Genomic DNA, 21838 nt, shown 5'->3' with positions numbered 1-21838 from the left:
GAACTGCCCTTTCCCTCTCTCTCTCTCTGTCGCTCGCTACGGACGTTGGACACACTCGAGCCTGTCCTCTGTCGCACGGTACGAGCCGGCCAGAGTCTGGCCCGAGCTCTCCGCCGCCGCCGCCATCGCGCGGTTAATTAGATTTGGCGCCGAAAAACTCGCGCTTTGCCGCGCACAGCACAAGCGCACTGCCAACGACGCTGCTTTAGGCGGCGCGGTCTCGCCAGCCAGGCCCGCAATGCTCGCTGCTGTCAACGACACTTATCTCGCGCACCGGAAAGGCCGGCTTGTTTTCCCTCGCAGCTACCCAGCGAGGAGTCCTTTGGGAGACGTCGCGCACGCCGCTGCCGTCCTTGGAAGCAGTTCGCACTCGCATGGAACTTCATATAGTGCGCAGCTCATAGCGCATAGTGCAAAACTGCGCTCTAAAGGCCAGCTTCCGAGGAAAGTTCCGACCTGTCTGCAGGAAAACTTTCGCCGCACTGTTCTTCGCTCCTCTTTTCCTCTTCACCGCTGTGCACGGGGGACTCGAGGTCGCTATTTTCGCTCTAGCGAGTCGCTACTGTGCAGCTATATGTATAATATGCACGTGAGCTCTTTGATAATACCAATAGTAAGAGTTACTGAACTCCCCACAAGCCATACATGCATTGAAAACAGGTTCAAAACAGGGAGATTAGCTGACTTTCACGCCACCTAAGGGCATTGTATGTACAGCCCCCGTCAAAAGTATACAGTCCAAGGGGTTTGCTTACGGGGCCTACAGCGCGCTTAGTTATGCATCCTAAGCGACCATAATCTCTCGAACCATAAATGGTTTCGAGTCTTCAATCCTGCCAAGCTTTGGACTGCTATATGTGCTAGGAAGCTGCGCAAAATAGTTTAGAAGCAAACCCGTTGGGCTGTATACTTTTGACGGGGACTGTACTTCCCAGCGCTATTAAAAAGCTATTCAGAATACGGCGGAGAAAGAAGAGTTGCAAGGTGCCGACAATAGTTCGCTGCCCAGCTAATAAGCGACGCCTTCGTCTGTGCGACACCAGCATGGAGGAAGGACCCCAGAAACGCCGTATCTCTTGCCTCGATTTAGATTTGGAGTTTCTTAACTAGTATGGTCAAAAGCTCTCGCATCGCTTACCATATTTTTTAAAAGCATGTCAGAGGTATAAATTCGAAACTAAGAAGAAGTGAAGGTACACTCACAAAACCACGCAATGCGTGCAACGACAAAATGAGAAAAGCGTGCAATGCTTCTTATTTAACTGCTGGATATATCGAACATACATTCGCTTATCTTCCAGCGCGTTGTGGGTTGTATTCACTATAGTGTTACATTATTGTGTAATTACTTACTTCTTTTTTGTACTCCTCGACGCCGGACCCTCCTCCCTACCGACTTCTACTGCAAAAACACGTTAAGGCACCGCCTTTGTCTACATGTTATTTCCTTGCACGTACTGACGTGTTAGTATACGAAGACGTGTAGCGCTTATAAAGGTTGACGCAATCCTAACGGGGCGATTCCTCCTCGCGTGCACTGCGCAGGTGTGGTTCCAGAACCGGAGAGCCAAGTTCCGCAAGCAGGAGCGGCTCAACCAGCAGAAGCAGTCGTCCGCCTCCTCGTCGTCGGGCTCCGACGCCGGCCTCACCACGTCCCCCATCAGCACCACGGCCGACTCGACGACGCACACGTCCAGTGCGAAGGACTCCAAGGACGTCAAGGTCATGCTCCAGTCCCAAGACGTCAAGCACCTCAACGGTAGGCTTACCCTCTCTCCTCCGCTCCGCCCCTCCTCCTTCATCTACATCTGAACCTCGCTGTAATAAAGTTGAACGGGCTCGGCGATTACTTCGTTACAGCCGCTGCTTCGTTATAGCCCGTGCTGGCCGAGCTTCCAAGGGAAATCGTCGTTCCTCTCCGTTATTCCGTTATATCTGTTATTCGTTATAACTAGATTGAGCTACATAAGAAATTATGGGCGAGGTTGCTGAACAACAACGCATTTTTTTCGTCGACCGTTCTCTCCGCGTAATCACACGCAGTTTGTTGGAATTAAGCGCTAGTCGAGGTTGTATAGCGATCCGTGTTGACTTCATTAAAGGTTTAAAAACGCCGTTAAATTGTTTCTCGGGGTTTATGAACGCGTTTTGCTCCCGCCTTATGGCAACGTTTTTAGGCCCTTTTCTGTCTGGTACTCGTTTATTTTCTAATCGTGTGTCCGCGCCTTTACGCATCTCTCGCCAGGCATTCGCCCTACTTTTCGTGTGCTGGCCTGGAAAGAAAATCAGATGTCTATTCTTCTCGGTTTCATTTCATCACTCCTTATTGCCCCATCAAAGATAACACAGGTGGAATGTGGGTATCTAATCTGCGCTAAGTTTGGAAATCTATAAATAAAGGTTTCCTATATGTCCTTCTATGTCATGGATACATGGCACAAGTTCGCCAGCATTTAGAAAGGCTTCAGCGTTTCACTGCACATAGTGACGAGGATAGTCTCACGTCATTATACCACTGCTACGTTTTGTTTCCCGCTAGAACTAGTCTCATCTGGACGCCACACCTGCTGGCACAGGTACAGGAAGTGTCCAAAAAGAAGCAGAATGCGTAAAGGATGTGCAGGTTGCATGGACACAAGGACCCGGTGAGCACAAGCTAGCCAAGTGCACACGCTATACATATGGCAACATGCGCTCCCTTGGCATGGCACCATTGTTGTTTTGCCTTAAACACGGGTTCTAGGTTTCCGTCTACGGGACCAAGGCACAATACTAGCGATTCCGCGTAACCCTGGCAGGAGAAAGTACGTAAACTCTACGGCTGCACCACAATTGCACAGCTGGAAAACGCAATGTTATTTCTTTGTCTCGCATGCATGTTCAGCGCCTGATCTTGCACACGCAGCAACGAACATTGCAACTTTCTGACAGACACCAGGCCGCGCAAAGTGCAAGAATCAAGCAGTCATTCTCAGACTAACGGAAGAACGTCCCACTCGCCGCGTTGCGAAACCCCTCTCCCGTGCGCTGCAGCATTGGTGGTCCATCCTCCAAAGCGACCATCCCTCACAAGCGTTTGGGGGCATCCGAAAGTGGTGACGTCATGACTCTCAGAGTCGGCGGCGGCAAAAATGGCGACACGGTGGTCCCTCCGGCGAAGCGAGCGAGCTGGGAGGAGTGTCCGGCAGCGCACTGTCCCTCGTCTGTTTCCATTAGCGTCGCGCAGGACGCACGGAAAAAGCGCCGCGCCTCGCACGACCGGGGAAACGCCGGCGAGCTTGGCGTCGGACGCTCACACACGAACACACAAAAATAACGGAGGCAGAAAGAGAGCGAGCGAATGAGAACTAGGAACTGGAGAGGTAGAAAGGGGGAGAAAGAGAAATGGGTGCGCGCAGAGGAGGCGGGGGCGGAGAGAAGCACGCGGCGTCCATCTTGAGCCAGCCTTCTTTATGTCTGGCGGCCACTGAGCCTAATGGTCGAGTTGCGTCGTCTGTCTCCGATGCTCCTCTGCCTCTCTCGGGCACTTCTTTCTTATGCGCGCCCACGGCCGTCTCCTAAAGAAAGCACCCAAGACGACGGCAATATGCGCTGCGTGCTCCAGCCGACGTCCCCCTATTTTATGCTTACCGTCTTCTTCGCGCGGACGCCCTGAATCTCTTATGCCTGCCCGAGTGCTTTGTCCAAAGTTTGTTCGGGAGGTTGTGGATACCTCCACTGTGCTTCACTACGACGTATCCACTAAGTGCGACAAGTATAACATATGCAGAGAGCCGCTCGCGTTGTTCTTACGACGAGGCCGATGATAATTAGGGTGATGTAGATGCTGGCGTTTCTTAATATAGCATTTGCAGAACTGCAGCTCATAATAAGGGTGTTTTAAGGGTGCCGTCAGCACACTGGCTCTAGCAGAAGGCGGCGCCATCTATGAGTCATGGCAAGAAGGGAAACATTCGGTAACCGTCGGGCAGGCCTGAACAATTAATGTGACTGTCCCAGGGGACGCGACAATTAGCAGTAATCCATACACCTGAATCTGATGAAAATGGTTACCATGGCAGGAAGAACCAAAGTAAGAGCATCTTAAAACAGCTCCTAGACGGCTGCAACAAACATTGCCGGCAACAACATGAGCAGCACAAAAATAGGCATGAGAGGCTACAAGCCCGAAATAAAGAATGAAAAAGTGTCTCGGCTTGTAAAGTATTAGATGGTCAAAGCAGACCATTAATGCGTTTAAACATGTAAGGCTTGAGTGAAGGACGGTGTTGATGACGTGGTCCGTGTTCATCGCAGGCGAACTCAGCAAAATTAACTGATAAAACAACAATTCCGTCTGGCGTAGTTCATTTAGAGTAAACGCAATTTTCGCCCCAGCTGGGCTTAATTTCCATTGATCGTGCCACTATTGGTGCCCTTGAAATCATGTTATGTCTCGAGCAGCCCAGGTTCAGATGTTTTGTTACGGTTTTTGGTGCCATAAATGTTTTACTTTTTAAATGACAGTATAAGGATATCTTGTGAATAAACAGTACTAGCGTACGATGTCGTAACTGAAAATTTCCGTGTTAAACTACCGGCTAACGAAGATACCATCCAGATTTACTGGGGAGTGGATGCTCTCCACAATGTGCCCTCTTTGGTAAAAAATAAGCCGCTTCTCGTTTTTTTTTTTTTTTAGGGGGGGGGGGGGGGGGGTCGTCGTCTGAAAAGAGAGAGTGTGTATGCGTGTATACCAGTGCTGTACGGGTCAGGATTCGCTCGTGTCTCTCTAACTTTTTTTTTACCCTGCCATGTGATGAGCCAGGACAGCAGCTTGGGCATGTTGGTTACTTATTTGTGTTGGTTACTTATTTCAGTCACACATGTGATGACAATCATTTAATCTGGAGTTAGATCCGGTGCCCGAAGTGTATATCAAGATCACCTTGTCAAACGCTTTCACTTAATATCAAGGGATTTCCTTCTCCAGGAGGGGCGCTAATATGTACTGCTGGGCAGTCAATGTTAACGTGAGAAGTATCATTTCGGAACGTAGTCGCCTTAACGTTATACTAGCCATCTTGCTGAGAACAATATGGTTGACATCGATGTGGTATCTGTTTTCATCAAGTACTTTCTTTTTTCTTTATGAAACGAGGTTGTCAAAGTAAATTAATGGTTAGAAACACTGGGAGCGTAATTTAGGTCTGAAACGTCATTTCTCCCGTTCACCAAGCGCCGACTTGGGTGGCTTCTCCGCAAAATAATAAGTGTTGCAAAAAAGCACGCTTTACAGAAAGGAGGGAACGTAAACGAATCGTTCCTCGTCTCTGTTCTGTAAAAGTGTATTGAGTTCAATCGTTCGATACAAGCACCATTTCTTCCTTATCTCACATTCCCCAACTTCGTGGCTTTTTTAACATGCTATATGACGCGAAAAAAAAAAAGGGGGGGGGGGGGGGGGGGGTAAAAAATCATACCTTCGCTGAGGCCAGTGCAATGGTGCTTGACTTAATGGTTTGGAAGCACAAGAATGGTTATCCATTTCCGATGAGGACCCATTCTGTCCTAATCGTCATCATTTTGCCAATTCTGTAATCGAGAAATCTCCCTCTCCCTCCACGCAGAGTTCATTAACAGTCACATGCAATGGTCTGCACTGATCAGCATTCTTCACTTATGAACGAATCCAAGGGGCCAAAGGGTCCTTTGTAATGCGCACACAATATTAACGGCCATCCTCGCCCCCCCCCCCCCCTCCCTCCCTACAACTTTCTGTGCAGGCAAAGTGGTGGCCGCTGACAGCCCCTGCAGCCAGCAACAACAACAGCCACACATGTCGCCGCCCAAGTGGAGCTCAAGCCCGTGCGGCCAGCCTTCCTGCCTCGGCCCGTACCCGTACGGCTCGGGGCTGACAGGCGTCGACACCAAGCCCAGTTTGTCGCCGCAGATCTTCTGAGGGACGGCCGCCGACACCCACCCAACACAGGCGGGCGCACAACGCCCGCCGTCGCACAGAGACTATTACAGTGACCACCACCACGCCGGCCGGGAGAGAGTCCTGCTATGGTGCCCCGAGCCTCTATGAGCTATAGGGCGCAGAAAAGTGGCGACGCGTTCAACCGCCCACCGTGTGTGTGTCGGCATCGTCGGAGAGCCAGTGAGCTCGCGCCAAGCCTTGTGAACGAACCAGCGCAGCTCGTCGACACAGTTGCGAGTCGATGCGTCCTTATGTCGACACCTGTGCGTGCGTGCGTACGTGTGCGCGTGTGAGACTGCGCGCAGCGATGTGCTTTGTCCATCCAGAGAAACAAACGTGAATTAATTTAAGCAGAAAAAAAAAAGCAGCGGTTTACTCACTCTGTGGCTATCACCGACTATACTTTATTTTTGAGTTCTTAATGTATGCTCGCTTTTACCACGACGTTCAGTATCACTATACGTGCGGAAAAGAAGGAAATCCCTTAAGCGCGCAAGCTAGTGAACATTAAGCGCGGGCGAGACGTTAGCATGTTCTTAAGGTTGCCGTCATGCGTTGTTCCTTCGTGAAGGAACAGTCATAAACAGCTAGCCTCGATGTAAGCTCTGATGATTTCGTTCGAACGGGGAAGTCTGTTGTTAAGCACAACCAGTTATCTCTTGCTCAAAGCGTCTGTTTAAAATCATTGCGCCAAACACTACTGATCACATTCTGCATTGGCGTCTCTGCCCGGAACAAACATACGAGAGTAATTCACTCAGTGACGTGCATTCTGATTATGTCACAGTAGCCCACTCGATGGGAAATTTATTCAGATAAGTTCGTAAATTCGACCGTGCTTGAGGCGCAGTCCACTTGCATTGTTGTTTTCCGGCCTACTATGGGGCTGAAAGCGAAGAGAATGTACTTAATTTTATCTTTACATCGAGTAAGTTTAAATCAGCTATGCAGATACAAAAGACAGCTGCAAGGGTCAACACAGCCTTCAGTGCTAACATTTGGGAGTAAGCTGACTTCAAATTTTAAAAAAGAAAATTCGTCTACCTCTCCTACTTTTTACTGTGGAGTCTTTTGTATGGTTTACGCTGGTCCGAATTCAGGTGCTTCGTGTGTATAACTACCGATATTAAAAAAGAAAAAAGAAACCGCGCTATTTAAAGAACGCCGCAGTCACTCTGCGTCACCTTCCGTGAACACATTTTGAGGAAACGTGATCTTGTTTGAGAATATATTGTGAACGCGATAAGCGTTCCAGTAGCAAAGATTCAGCATTTGCGAATAAAATATGCTACGTACACAGTGTCCGGCGCTCTTGGTCTTCACTCTTTAGCGCCACAGACTGACTGTGGTCGACGGGCACATTGCAGAGATGACGACACACAAACGCAAATACACAAAAAAAATGGTGGTCCTCTATGCGTCACGTAGAGGGTCGCTTTACAGAGACATCTGTGGGAGCTCCTCTTCGAAGGCCCACTCTGCGGACAGAGTTCGTGATACATTTTAGGATGGGTAAGGGATACAGCCAGTCGTGCTCTTTGAATCGGTCTCAGCCTTATGTTTAGTGCAGAGGTCGCCTGTTCTTTTTTTTCTTCAGCTATATAGTCGCATTCGGCCTTCAGCTAGCGGTAATCTACGGGAGCACAACGCTGGCGTCGATGAGCAGTTCTAAATATGTTTCTAGGCAATACAATTTTCATCTCGGCTGCCTGATGGCCTAAGCGCGAAGCAAGCCCCTTAGAATTTCAGCCAAAATGTCTTGCTAAGCAGTGAGATCTTCTGTAATTCTTTTGAATCAATGAAAGAGTAGCAACTTTTAATTCGCATTCTAGGAGAGAGAATGGAATTTTAATGAGAGGAAAAGGTGGAGAGGTAGGCCGGTGGTAAGATAGCCCTGGCCTGCTACTCCACACAGGGGAAAGGTAAGGGGAGGAAAGGGAAAGTGCAAATAAAGGTTGATGATGGCACAAGTCGGTTACGCAAATCCTGTTAATAAGTGAAACCTGAGTAATTTGCGTTGAACGCAGTTTGACAGAGTGCATTGAAAGCCCTCTATTTTCCACTTTATGCAGTCAGGTTGTCATATTTCAATTTCGAGCTTCTTCAATCGCTAAATAAACGGCAGCTGATCATATCATAGACCCGGCGCGAGTGTTACAGTTAAAGAAAAAAAAAGGCAATTCGAGAAAATTGCGTCATGTCGGGCTTTTTTTTTTTAATCTAACTTCCTCAAAAAAAAAAAAAAAACACCGTAGTGTCACCGTCAGAGGTTAGACAAGAGAATGATCATAGGCCTGCGCTGAGCTCAACTGTCTCTTCAGGAAGATATCTGCAACTTTGTTTCGTAGATCGTCAAAAGCATTTAAGGAGATAAGGTGAGTTGCCCCACTTGTTTGGAACCAGCACCGCACTGGTGCAGAGATCGAGGCTCTCAAAAATTTTTTTGTAGGAAGCATCAGAGCTCAGTGCCGCCAGATATTTGCAGTTTTTAAAAACAAGCGCCCCTTATAGTAAGCATGATGTATGCTCACTACACATAAAAGCAGTCTCAAATCTAGCGCCGTGTACTCTTAAGTTCATCACTTCTTCAGTAGAGGAAAACAGCATACGCTAGCCGTGACTTTACTGAAAAATACGGCAGCACATTGAGGAGGCTACACCGTCATAGTGCTGTTCATTTCCTTTAATCAGTGTCAAAACGCAAAGCAACCATGAAGGCCTTCGAAGAGAAGACTCAGCGGAAAGAAAGGTAAACTGCTGTTCCATTGATTATGCTTTTTGAGAGTGCCGTAGAGAAGGGCTCCGGAAATTTCGACAACCTGGGGTTCTTCAACTCGCACTGACGTCGCACAGAGCACGGGCCTCTAGAATTTCGCCTCCATCGAAATTCGACCGCCGCGTCTTTCGGGTCAGCAGCAGAGACCATAAACACTAAACCACCGCGGCGGGCAGCTGGAAAAAATAATTCTATTAATATAATTGATTCAATTCCCTCGAAGCATGATATATTTGCCTTCGTGTTATGGTTATACCTATGAGAAAGGGTGCGTAAGGGAAAAGAAACTACGCTATTATGCTGGATTCTCTTTGGGATTTCCATGTTCACTCGCCAAAGCATGCACTCTTTGGCGAGTGAACATCTTCCAGATATCCAATGCACGCATTCGCAAAAATAATATTAATAAATATATAACAATGAAAGATGGGCGCGAAAGGGCATTGATTCTGGAAATTCCTAAGACACGGCTGTCGCAAGACCAGTGGTGCAAATCCTTGGTAAAAAATATTTTTGTGGGTTAAAATATAATAAAAAGGGGCTTATCCACTGAGATACCGAGAATATGAAAAACAAAAAAAGAACAGGAGGGCAACGCCGAACTCGCCAGCTTGTAGCAGCGCGAGCGACCGGGGACCGAACAGCGCAGCTTAGGGGCAAACAAAAGCACGGCCCAGGACGACGGGAGGAACGACGAGCAAGAAAAGGCCAGTGAAGGAATGCACTCCCCCCTCCCCCAATCCATCCTCCCCATCTTCCTACCTCTCTTCCTGGGCGATCAAATAGAAGAGCCCCGGCGCGCAGTCTTCGCGACGTCGTCGTGTTTACCGACCGGTGTTGCGCAGTGTTTGCCCAGGGAGTCCTTCCAGCGTAGTTTGTCCGTCGCGGCTCGACAGATGACTGGCAAGGCGGCTGTCAAGCGGACTGGGGACAGGCAACCAAGGGAACAGCTAGGAGCGTATAGCTTGGAAAGCTGAAGGTCAGCCATCAACCTACATGTTGCAAACTGGTCGCCATGAAGACATCAAATTTTTTGGTGGCCGTTTTTTTCTCTTGAAAGAGGCCTACGGGACTAGTAATCGTGAAAATGAGCTCAAAACACCACTGCGCGCCGTTATAATCAATTACAAACGATTCTGTACCGGCAGTTTCGGTCTCGGTCAGCGCCAGCGCTGAATTGCACCTTGACGTCACTGTCGACCTGCCAACCTGGACCATTACATTCCTGATGACGTCGGCATCGCCGGCAAGAAGAGGTTGTTCATGTGGACAACCACTCGGTTCAGTGACTTTAGTATAATTGGCGCGAATGCACCTTGACGTCATTCGATGCGGGTGGAAATGTCGAGCGCCTCCTTGAAAAACATTAAAGATCATATTAAATTATGCTCCGTTCAACGCCTGCAACTGAAACTTGCTAGAAGGCATCTCCTTAATAAACTGTATCATTTGTTGGCATTCGAAATCTTCTGTCTGAGCCCCATTAAAGGGCAACTGCGTAGGTTTTAGAAATCGACGAGCTTAAAAGGGTCGAATGTGTGAAACTTGCAGGTAAAGCATGCGAAGTCCTTTTGGGCTAGCATTTGAAATGGTGACGTAATCGCTGATTAAAATCGAGACGGTCTTCAAGCTTCTCCGCAGCGCACAACGCCAAGTGGAGGGGCTCATGATGACGTCATCGAAGGTATCGGTACACTTCCAACGCATAAACGCCTGCTTTGAAGGAAAAAAACAAACGCTACCGAAGGCAAAGTCCGCCGAACGTTGTTTGGCAGCATCCAACGAGGCACGGAAGGGTATGGCTTACGGCAGCGGTAATTTGAAATCATTCCTTCCGTGACGTCACATTGAACTTCCCCGCACTCCTCTGGTGCATTGAGAAGAAGCGAAAAATTCAAACGTTGATTACGCAACTATTTGAAATGCTAGTGCAAAAACACTTGGCATGCTTTACCTACAGCCTATATAGATTTGAATCCTTGAATATCGCGAAATTCTAAAAAAGTGGTGCAGTTGCCCCTTAAGGATGTGGCGCAGCAACGCGGACACAGTTTTTTTTTTATTTTATGCTGTATTTTTATGGTAATTCTTAAAAGTTAATTTACCACAAGGCACACAAGGCCTCTCTTTAACCAAGTCTAACGAACGTTCCTCTGTGATCGAGGGGGAGTGCGCCCGGCTCAGCACCCAAGGGACAGCGGTTCGAGTCCCGGCTCGACAATTTTTCTTATCACAGCAAATGCTTTTCTTCACAGGCGCTATACGCAATGGTGGAGGAATGACTTCACAATCCCTGTCGATTGATGAGGAATTATGTAGTAACGTCGTCACTGCTGTACTGTGTGATCATTCTGGGGTGTTTGAATTACCCGCGCGAGGTGATGCGTTGTGACGTCACGACCCTCATGACCAATCACGATTCTGTCGGCACGCCGACGCCGCCGAGTTTTCCGCTGAACGGGACCTTTAACGCTGTCGCGTTAAAAGCTGTAGCTGTGTGGTTAGCCTCCAAGTACAGCGCTGTGGTGCAATAAGTGGTAATAGCAGTACTAGCAGAAGTAGTAGTAGCAGTAGTTATAGTCTACTGGTGGTACTATAGTTGTTTCAGTAGGAACTTGGAGAGAAGTGACTACGATCATCGTAACTGCCTCACTGTGCTGTGCGCACCGTAACTATCCCCCGGCCGAAAAAAAGAAAGCAGGAGAGAGACATTTAGTACACTGTGTACCGTGTCACCATCATGCGCTGCCACGCACCGTAAGGACGCGCCATGAAATACTTCGTAATCCCCTACTATGTAGTACCGGCCGGGAGTCCTAACAGCAACACAAGCGCCCCTATATCGCATAGGACAGCAATTTTGTCGCACCATGCGCCGGTTCTCTGGAGTCGCTGTCAGTACTTGATTATTGCAGCGAAAAGCTGCATGTTATATGGAGCTCAACCGTGACGGTCTTCGGTAAGCCGTAAGCACGGGTGGGCTGTCACCCCTACAAGCGCTTCCCGATACCTTCGTCATCTTTAGGTGCGGCGCGAGCCTACCAGTGACAACGTGACTGGTCCCTTGATCGTCTCCGATGATGGAGCATTGCATGCCACCAACTCCCGCTAAGTGCAAACGGATCCATTTCCAACAGGTACGTGTAATACGCCGGAACCGCCACTTATGGCCACTCGACAGCATGAGTGAACGGTTGATTGCCCCCAGGTTGCCGTTTATGCAGTTGCTGGACTGCCTCACGGTGGCGTTCAGTAAGGCACCCGCGGACCAGCGGTGAATAGTATATGCGCCCGCAAAAAGCTACGGACACAAAGCGCCAAGCAAGCACGGTAGTTTATGGAAACTATAGGTCCAGCGCCGCCTAGGAACGAGTCGCCCGTTCGTTGCTGGCGACAGAAATTATACGGTAGCAGGGGCTTTCTGCAAACGTATGGTGTCTAGCCACCGTGATAAAAGATATATAGCACTGGCAAACGAACGCGGGGGTATCTGCAGCTGCTTGCCGCAGCCGTTGTCGTCCCTTCGGCGCAGGTTGTTGTGCCCTTGGTTGCAGTGCGCGCCTTTTCTACCGCGCTCAATTCTCATTCTTTCAACTCTTCTATTCGCGCGAGGCAGTCATAGTGCCCCGTTGGTTGCCTGTCGACGGACCCGTGCACTTTCCTTTTCTCACTTCTATCGGCATGAGAATAGCAGAGGGGACGAACTGAGGTTGTAGAAGTTCGGCGGGTCACACCTAGCCCTGGGGTGTGAAATAAAAGAAAACAGAATTGGCCGTGAGCGGGATTTGAACCCGCGGCAGCACGAACAGCCTTGCACGTGCAGACGCCCGCGTCTTTATCACCTTCCATCCGTGCGCAAGTCAATCCAAAAAGAGCACGCGGGTATTTGCACGTGAAATCCGAAACTTGATCGCGTGGCCGCTTTACTGCCAACAAAAACCAAGGTGATTGGAAGCGCCATCTCGCAAGTAATCAACAAATCACACCACAGGGCGGGAAATTTGAGAGAGTAGCTGGAAACGCCATATCGCAAGCAAATTACACGAAACAATGGGAAGTTTGACCCAACAAATAAATTATAATTTGTGTGCATTTACTCTGTGCTATTGCAATGTCACACGTGAGCAGTGGTTAAGTGTCCCACTGAAGGTTTCTTTAAACCGTTTCGCATCTTTTCATTTCAACTCCTGTCTGCACGCGGCCGGGACAGTGGCAGAGCGCAGTGCCAAACGTGTCAGCTGCCTCCCAATAAAGTAATTCACAGCGTTACGACGTTGCAAAACGTAGTGACCTCACTATCGCAGATAGGTTTTCGCTGGAAAAAGCCGCATTAAGTTATTAACGAAACCGTTTTTTACCGATACGTGTCGCTTTAAGCCCGAGGGTCACCACAGCTAATAAATATTGGTCAATCCTCTGTAGGTTGCTATAAGTATCACATAAAAATTCTGTAGAAATTTTGGCCCCGTGAATTAGGAAGAGCAAAAGAATTCGCTTAGCACAATTCTCAACCTCGCACGTCAATTATCACGCTAAAATTCGGTAATTTTTTTTTTTTTGAGGCACTTAAGCTCAGTGGGTTCCGGCAGCGGGTTCCAATACACACAACATTTATAGATACTTTTATAAAAGTTGATACATACATATAAAGCCCCTCTTTAACCAAGCTGTAAGAACGTGCACATGGGTGGGTTAAAAGTATTAGCTAACCGTTCCAAGAGGAGCGGTCTGGGGTTTGGATTGTGGGGATCTACACCAGCTGAGTATGCTGGCCAAGTGTACCGCCAGGTCAAGTGTACCGTCAGGTCAAGTGGCCAAGTGTACCGCCAGATGGTCAAGTGTACCGCCAGGTACCTTGGTACAGGCGCAGTACAGGTACAGGCGCAGTGAAAGCAATTGGAAAGATTGTTTATCGGTTGTACGGCGCTGTGCTCAGACATTTGTCTCGCCTGGTCTGTCAGTATTCGGCAAGGCTACTGCCTGTTACTTGTTTCTATAGCAACAAGAATTTACTCTGTTTTGCAGATTATTAACTATGCTATGATATCTGTTCATCACTTCCAAAGAGTTTTTGCACCTTATGTTTGGGGTTCATGCATAGGAGCCATGTGACGTAATCATTTTTTCGGCCCGTCGGCGCGGGTGCGCTAGGTTTAGTCCATCTTTACGTGCAGCAGATTGTTTATCCGCTTTATGTTTTTTCGCGACACTTCCCATCTCTGGCATTTTTGCTAATTTAGTCAACGCTTTGCCCACACTGACTGTGTCCTCAAACTTCTCTTACCGTCCTTGTTTATTGGGGTTTATGTATGAGGCGTATTTTGCTGTTTTCTCGCAGTCAGTTTTTTAACAGAGTCCTTATTTTAGTGCTGCGAAAACGTTTTTACGGAGACTTGATTTTAATGCTTTTCCCTCCTCCTATTTGCCGTACATTGTACCTTGGATTGCCAGGGCACGATGTCTTTATATGGATGCGAAAAATGTTACTTTCACCTTCCACTAAAACTTTCTTATTATACATGTTACATACGGAGACGCGTTGCCCATGAAGGCTTGGTTTCGGAAAAGGGCATTAAACACTTTTCAAATCCGCCGCTTCCCGTGCCACGTAGCCATCTCTTTGACCAATCCCGATCACTCGCACACGCCGACGACGTTGACGCCAGATTTTCTGCGACACTGGAACTGCCGTGTTACTACTAATAGGCTCCCTACTACTAAGCGACGTCATTGCCTGCTGGCGCCGCCCAGGGCGCAAAATGACATTCCACGCAGACCGCGACGACGACGGCTCTCCAGAAGCACCCCCACCATTACAAGGACCCTGAAATGATTTTGATAGCCATGTCCTTATGCAATAACCTGTAGAGGTGGTCTCTGAGAGTGTTCGAGCCTAATTTAAAATCTCTGAGTGCACCCTATAATTTACAAATAATACGAAGTTTAGCATCACCGTACGGTAAACACGGTGACTACGGTACCACACGGCAAATGTGGCTAGGCAAGCCTGGCAACGGCTGCACGGCTGTACAGCTACGCGAAAACCTTAAAACTACAGTTCACTATACCTAAAACTGTCTAATTTTCAAAAAAGTTGCTGCTCGCATCGATTAGGGCGACACCATCACCGCGGGTCCTTAGCCGACCCTCCCCCACTGACGTAAACCAGGGAGTCGGCGAGCATATCTATTTGGCGTGCCCAAATGACGTGGGCGGGAAGGAGTGAAGCGGGGCGCGATCCCGACCAGTTTTCCATTTAAAAGAAACAATCTTGCGGAAATGAAACATGCAGCAATTGTTTCTTCGCGCTGGACAACTCAACCACGCTGTGAGGGAGAAAGTGGGTTGCTGTAGAAATAGCGCGGTAACTCTCATTTCTCGGTGGACACCTCAACTATCACGAGGAAAGTGAGGAAGATGGGAACTAAAAATGAAAGGTGTAGTGGAAGACTCCACTCACATCCCACAGCATGGCATATACTTAGCGTTTGTGGCTTTATTGCCTCCATCGAAATGCGGTCGCCGCGGCCGGGTTCGAACCGCGCGTGAATTGAGTTGAGGGGGAGAGGAAGAGTATCAATTTTAGTCACCGATATTCCAGGTAGAACTGAAACATTACGATAATAGAGTTCTAGCCTCACCCTATAGTAAACATGGCAACTACGGAAGCTGCTACCCTATGGCAAATGTGTCTAGGTAGTAACGGTGGATTAACAGTAGCAACAGCAACGTGTTGCCGTATTTACTGGATAGCTACGCTAAAACTGTCTATTGTTGCATTTTTGTTTAGGTGGAATGTTATTTCAATGTGCTTAATGCACTTTTTCCTAATGTTTTTGTAATGCAACATATAAACGTTAGAATAACCTTCCCCAACCATTCATAAAGCAATGTAAACAACATAAATGTAACATTCTCGAAAATAGTAAAGCAGCCCCGCACAAGCATGCAGGTCCACTATAGTTCTGGCTTTATACAGCTTACAACGCTTTGTAACGAGGAAGACACTTCAGCTCCACTATACGTGCAACTCGTATTCACTCACCTCAGAGTGAATATCATGGAATCAAGCTTATATACCCATTACTGAGGGATGTCCAATGCGCGATAGTGGTGAATGGATAATGACCAAAGTTTTCCGACAAAATGAGAGGGTTGTGAATGCTATCTATGGTGAGTACTATATAAGAGATATAGTTGCAAAGTACTGCTACTTGAAAAACATCTTTACTTTGAGAACAGTGGCTCTCGAAATCAGTGCTCAAAATATATTTGTAATGTTTTACAGTTATGACTATAACTTATGACATTATATGTTAATTTTTAACTTTAATGCAGCAAAACAACAGAACATGCAACATTACTGCAACTTACATAACATTTTTCTAACACTATCCTAATGTTTGGTGCTACCTGCACGGGTATCTTGAGTGTTAATGAAGCCTGCTAAAAATTTTTGCCGTGCAGCACATGACGAGTGATGGAATACCAATCACTCATGCGCTTCTCCTAACCTTAACTAGTAAATGTTTCATGGCCCCTTTAATTATGCCGCTTCGCCTACTTATACTGCCGTTTTTGTTGTTGACCTGTGTAGACTCAGCAACCACGCGATAGGATTGGCAGCGAGGTTTGGTGGTAACTGAAAAAAAAAAAAAAAAATGGAGGGCATGCAATTAAGCTCCGCCTGAAGGATATGACGCGATAGCGTAATGGGTTAATTGCCAAGTATGCAAAAGGCCATTCTCTACTTCACATTCACAGATCCCCGAGAGTCCTCATACCCCTCCTGATGCAGAGGTGTAGCAAATAAGCGATACGCCACTGCCTTGCGATGGCAGGGCCTCCATGCGGTGGGTCTTGTGTAGCCCAGGTTGCTCTTCCCGAGTGACCAATCATTAACTGCCACGGTAGGCAGTTTGCTCACTACCCGCTGGGCAGCTAGGATGTGATGACGCCTCAAGGTCACGTGACCTAGGTGGCCCACCTGCCTCCTAGGTTGCTCTCTTGGTACCACCTGTCAGAGCCATGCCCGTGGTTTTTCGTTCACAACGCCAACGCTGGATTTTCTGCGTAACGGGCCATTTAATGCTATCGCGTTAAAATACCATAGGCGACTGCGAGGAAGTGAGAGGCATGATGCAAAAATGTAGATTAGTGAAATAACATAGAAGACAGCTTCTCTTATATTACAGCTTTTTGTTTTGTTTTCCTCTTTTACTGTTTTCAGCTGCTACCTCCCGAACATCGTCTTTCACCTTCCTGCCTGGGGTTCTCTGCTTTGTTTCCGGTCTTTTTTTTTTAATCTCCCAGAACGATGTTCTCGCGGAATGATCAATTGGCAACTTGGACTTTCAACTCATCTTTTTCTTTATGCTAGCATTCCTGTTCTTTTTTGAATTTTGTTTTTAATATGAGCATGTAGCCCCTTTTCATATACAGCCATGCACCACTAATACGGTCCCCATTAATACGGACAACTCGATTTACAATTTTTCTCCGGAACAAACTTTTCCAATGCATTTATGTCTTGTTAATATGGAAACTCGCTGTCGGGGCCATGTGCAGGGCAAAAATGCACGGAGCCCATTAAGGCCCATGCATTTCCGTCGTGTGATCGCGGAAAGGGGGTTATGCGTCGTCGCTGGCAGGTGTCCCATAAACAGATCTCGCTGTAAAATGAGGTGCAACACCACTAGCATTAAATCTCCATCCTAAGAAACCTTGAAGTTTGGCAGCATGTCCATTGTGTATTCCACTGCCATTCCACAAGTTTTCTGTCGCTCTTTGGCAGCCTTTTCACCTGTCTGAAAGGCTCCGTACAGACTTTCAGATACAAAACTTGGAAAGCTAACATCCACGATTGAACAGAGAATCTATAAAGGCATGCAAAAAGAAATACGAAATACACACAAAACTCTTCCATCACAATGATTATTTACAAGCGAAAGACTGCACAAGAGCTCTAAGAAGTACCTGTGCATATTCTGCCAATAGCGAGTTCTTGAGTCATAGTGCTAGCACTCATTACAAACTCTGGCGTTGCCACACATTTATGGCCTCAGTCCAATTAGTTCTCATATGCTGAATACCAAAATTTGTTCTAACAAAGGTTTGATTCCTATGGTAGTATATCAAGTGCAGATCCTTTTTATGTGGTACTCTACTGGCATGTATCCAAATAACTTTTTATCACAATTTACCTTCTACGCTAAGTGCAGAGAGACAACAGAGTTGCAGTGATGTGATTGCTTGCAGCTTTCAGAGCAGCTAACAGTGTCTTAGACGAGCAAAGGAATCCTATGTCGCAAGCAGGACGTATTCCGAGGACTAGAATGGATTGGGGATAAGAGTTAATGGAGAATACTTGAGTAATTTGCTATTCGCTGATGACATTGCCTTGCTAAGCCACTCAGGACAAGAACTGCAAAGCATGATCAATCAGTTAGACAGGCAGAGCAGAACGGTGGGGCTAAGAATTAACACGCAGAAAACCAAAGTAATGTTCAACAGCCTAGCAAGGGAACAACAGTTCGCAATTGGTAGCGAGGTGCTGGAAGTAGTAAGAGAATATGTCTACTTAGGGCAGGTAGTAACCACAGAACCGGATCATGAGAGGGAAATAACTAGAAGAATAAGAATGGGGTGGAGCGCATATGGCAGGTTCTCTCAGATCATGAATGATAGCTTACCAATATCCCTGAAGAGAAAAGTATACAACAGCTGTATCCTACCAGTACTCACCTATGGGGCAGAAACGTGGAGGCTAACAAAGAGGGTTCAGCTTAAGTTAAGAACAACGCAGCGAGCTATGGAAAGGAAAATGATAGGTGTAACGTTAAGAGATCGGAAGAGGGCGGAGTGGGTGAGAGAACAAACGCGGGTTAATGACATCTTAGTTGAAATCAAGCGGAAGAAGTGGGCTTGGGCAGGGCATGTAATGAGAAGGCAAGATAACCGCTGGTCCTTAAGGGTAACGGAGTGGATTCCAAGAGAAAGCAAACGTAGCAGGGGACGGCAGAAAGTTAGGTGGGCGGATGAGATTAAGAAGTTTGCGGGGATACAGTGGCGGCAACTGACAAAGGACAGGGTTAATTGGAGAGACATGGGAGAGGCCTTTGCCCTGCAGTGGGTGTAGTTGGGCTGATGATGATGTCACAAGCATAGGAATTGCGATTTGAGTACACGAACCACATCATGTGGACAGTGAAACAAAACTAGGTCAGTCACAGGCTTGCAACGTACTAACTGCATGTGACCCCTTAACCACCACAAAGTCGTGCACTGATAAGCAGTACATGGCCCAAATGTTATTTGCCATGTTGTGCAGACCAGCCACTAGGACACATCCACGTGACAAACTGGTAATTTGCCTACGAACTGAGTGCATGGTGTACTCCTGCAACAGAATTGCACTGTGCACTAAACAAGAGCCATCTTTGTTTCAATACAGGCCATGTCACATAATCCTTGATCCCAAAATACAAAACAATTCCTTTCGCTATGCAAGTTCGCCTACTCATGTCTGCGATAACAGAACACACTCTTATGCGAAAACTCGAAAGATTTTATATGCACAGTACTTCATTGAAGTTTTCACTGTAGGTTGTCCGCTTTGTTTTTCAGACCATATCCACTTAATTATGCAGCCATGTGGACTTTTATTCCTGCACAAACTTACTTTAAAAGCATGCTATTTTGTTACCTCAGTTCTAGTGATCTCTACAAGAAGCAGTGTTTGAAACATCACAAAAATATTACCTGCCCTTTTTACACACTTCGCACTGGAGCAAAAGATGTCAGTAGCTTTTTCAGTCGCTTCAGATGTTTCTTGAACAGTGTCGTCGCCCGCCACCTCTGGTTACTGATGCAAAGCATGTGCATGCTTTGCCTTTATGTCAGTGATACATCACATCGCATATAGCCTCATAACCCAACTACAGTTTCGGTTTGTTGTTTCTATTTTAGAATGGTTTTATTATTTGAAAAATGACTTGTAACAATAAGAGGAGTCTGTCAGAGATATAATGCATTACCAACTCGCAAAGCTTAGAAAGTCCTTGGAGTTGCCCTTTCATGACAAACATTTTCAACAGGTTAGATAACATCAAAGATGATCATGATGGCAAAATGCTTACATGCAAAAAAAAATAACCTTGAGAGAGTAGATAGTGAGTGGCCCTGAAGAAATGAAAACTTGTCTTTAACACCACACACATCAGTTTCATTGTTCTATGTCAGCACATTTATAGACCAACACCATGTTTACAAACATAAGGAGCTCTTGCAGTCACTGGAGGAGACCAGAGGTATCATCTGCACAGTCATCTGCACAGTCATCTGCAACACTGTCTGCGTGATTCGCTTACGATGCTGTTTGAGAGCTGCTTTCCGTGCAGAGCTGTCAAGGCTGTACGGTCTGAATGACTGGATTTGCGAGCAAATGAAGTGCATGCGGCAGCATGTCAGACTACACGAGAAACTTTTGTAATTCTGAGAAACATCCGAGTGAGTGCCTACACGTGGGGCATGCATGTTTATAATCACGTTTTAAAAATTATCCACCTCAAAGTCATACTGCATACTTTTTCATGCTCTTCCTGAAAATATTCACCAACTTCTAATGAATAGCCACCTTTATGGGTGCACTTTGAAATGAAAGAATAGCTTTGGAAAATTTTTGCTTACAGCTGTTTCCATGGGCTACACTCACAACTGGTAGTCCCATGTACAAGTAACTCCAGCACACACATAACGTGATGCTTAAAATATACATCGGCTTTGAAACGACATTCCGTACTTGCACCTTCTGTGCTGGGATCTATTCGGCTTTAGCTCATGAAGGCATGACCTCAGAGGTGCGCTGCAAAATCAGAAAACTACCTCGAGAACTTTTGTTTAATGGGCCATAGCCCTAGCTGCCAACCACAACCACTAACAGCAGCGCCACCGTATCTTTCTTAAGTCACAGACTGGTGTTGGTCCATAACCACGCATGTACTACTTGGACTTGAACTTGGCTTGGTAGTCAAGCAACCGTAACATTTAATTTTGGAAGGCGACAAACATTTGCCTACGCCATCTTTCTTGGAGTGAACTGCCCAGACTTTGCAAAAATGTAGCAGGGCTCAAATCTTAGCACAGCTTGGTGCAATGCTGCTGCAATCACACCACTGCAGCTGCATCCACGTAACCTCTAGCAGAAGCTGGAACTGGAAACTGTGAAGGAGGCTGCAGACATTCTTAAGAGTGGACTTTACTGGTTCTGTGTGGCAAAGGCTGCACTAGGTCAGCAGAGTGGAACAAACAACAGAAAAGGAGCCTCAGCAAGCCAGGAAAAAAAAAAAAAGGAACAATGGTGCTACTCTGCACCTGTATAAAAACGAAACTTATCACAAGTTACTGGAATGACACAGACAGTAAATAAATAACTCCTTGGAAACAGTAACGAACAGGTAACAAAAGTGGCAAGGTAATGTTCGTACAAGGTTCCTAATCGCACAGAGGCAATGGAACCAACTTGAATTGAAGCACACAAGGCTCAGGCCTAATGTGGTTTGAGATCATATCTAGTAATGGTCTAATCCACGCTAATCAAATATAAAGCAGATGGACAAATCTCTACATTATGTGCCACAGCTAGTGTCATTCCGCTACAAAGTTTAGAGCTATTATATATGAAGCTGCTGAATTGTCTCTATGAGCCTTAGTGTGGGTTCACTATGGGCCTCTAGTGTGGGTTCAGTAATGCTAATCTAATATTAGCCTCAAGCCAGCATACTAAAATACTAATACCAAAAGTTGTAATATGTGGCTGAATAAAGGCAAATGCTAGAATCAACAAGGAATCTGCATACAAGCAGCAACCTTCAGCACTAAAACCTCTCCATGTCCATCTAACATCATTTTTCTAGAAACATCTAACCTACTCTGCACAAAATGACTAGAAATGTGTGGGCCTTCAGTGGGCAGTCTTGTATGTGGCTTCATATCGGCCTCACATCACGAATGAGGCTTTAGCTCTGGGGCAAACTCCAGCAAAAATGCCTCCAACAAGTCCTGGAAAGAAAAAAAAAATCAGAAATGCACGCTTCTGTACA

The 21838-nt window shown here is 46.8% G+C and overlaps 2 protein-coding genes across 2 annotated transcripts in view; one reads left to right on the top strand and one right to left on the bottom strand.

Moving 5' to 3' along the window:
* The window catches only part of LOC149372376 (uncharacterized), a 76528-nt gene extending 69275 nt beyond the window's left edge, over window positions 1-7253 (top strand). The window contains exons 4-5 of the mRNA XM_089586161.1: window positions 1546-1759; window positions 5766-7253. Coding sequence (XP_089442287.1) covers window positions 1546-1759; window positions 5766-5941 — 390 coding nt within the window. The 3' untranslated portion in view covers window positions 5942-7253. The remainder of the gene's footprint in view (window positions 1-1545; window positions 1760-5765) is intronic.
* A 10403-nt stretch (window positions 7254-17656) lies between these two features.
* The window catches only part of LOC149372375 (sorting nexin-25-like), a 32704-nt gene continuing 28522 nt past the window's right edge, over window positions 17657-21838 (bottom strand). Inside the window, exon 23 of the mRNA XM_089566839.1 lies at window positions 17657-21797. Coding sequence (XP_089422965.1) covers window positions 21741-21797 — 57 coding nt within the window. The 3' untranslated portion in view covers window positions 17657-21740. The remainder of the gene's footprint in view (window positions 21798-21838) is intronic.

Source organism: Amblyomma mixtum, chromosome 1 (genome assembly GCF_055824585.1).
Source record: "Amblyomma mixtum isolate Tamu chromosome 1, ASM5582458v1, whole genome shotgun sequence".
NCBI classification, from domain to species: domain Eukaryota; kingdom Metazoa; phylum Arthropoda; class Arachnida; order Ixodida; family Ixodidae; genus Amblyomma; species Amblyomma mixtum.
Note: the sequence above shows the minus strand (reverse complement) of the source record. Positions and strands in the feature narration are given on the sequence as shown.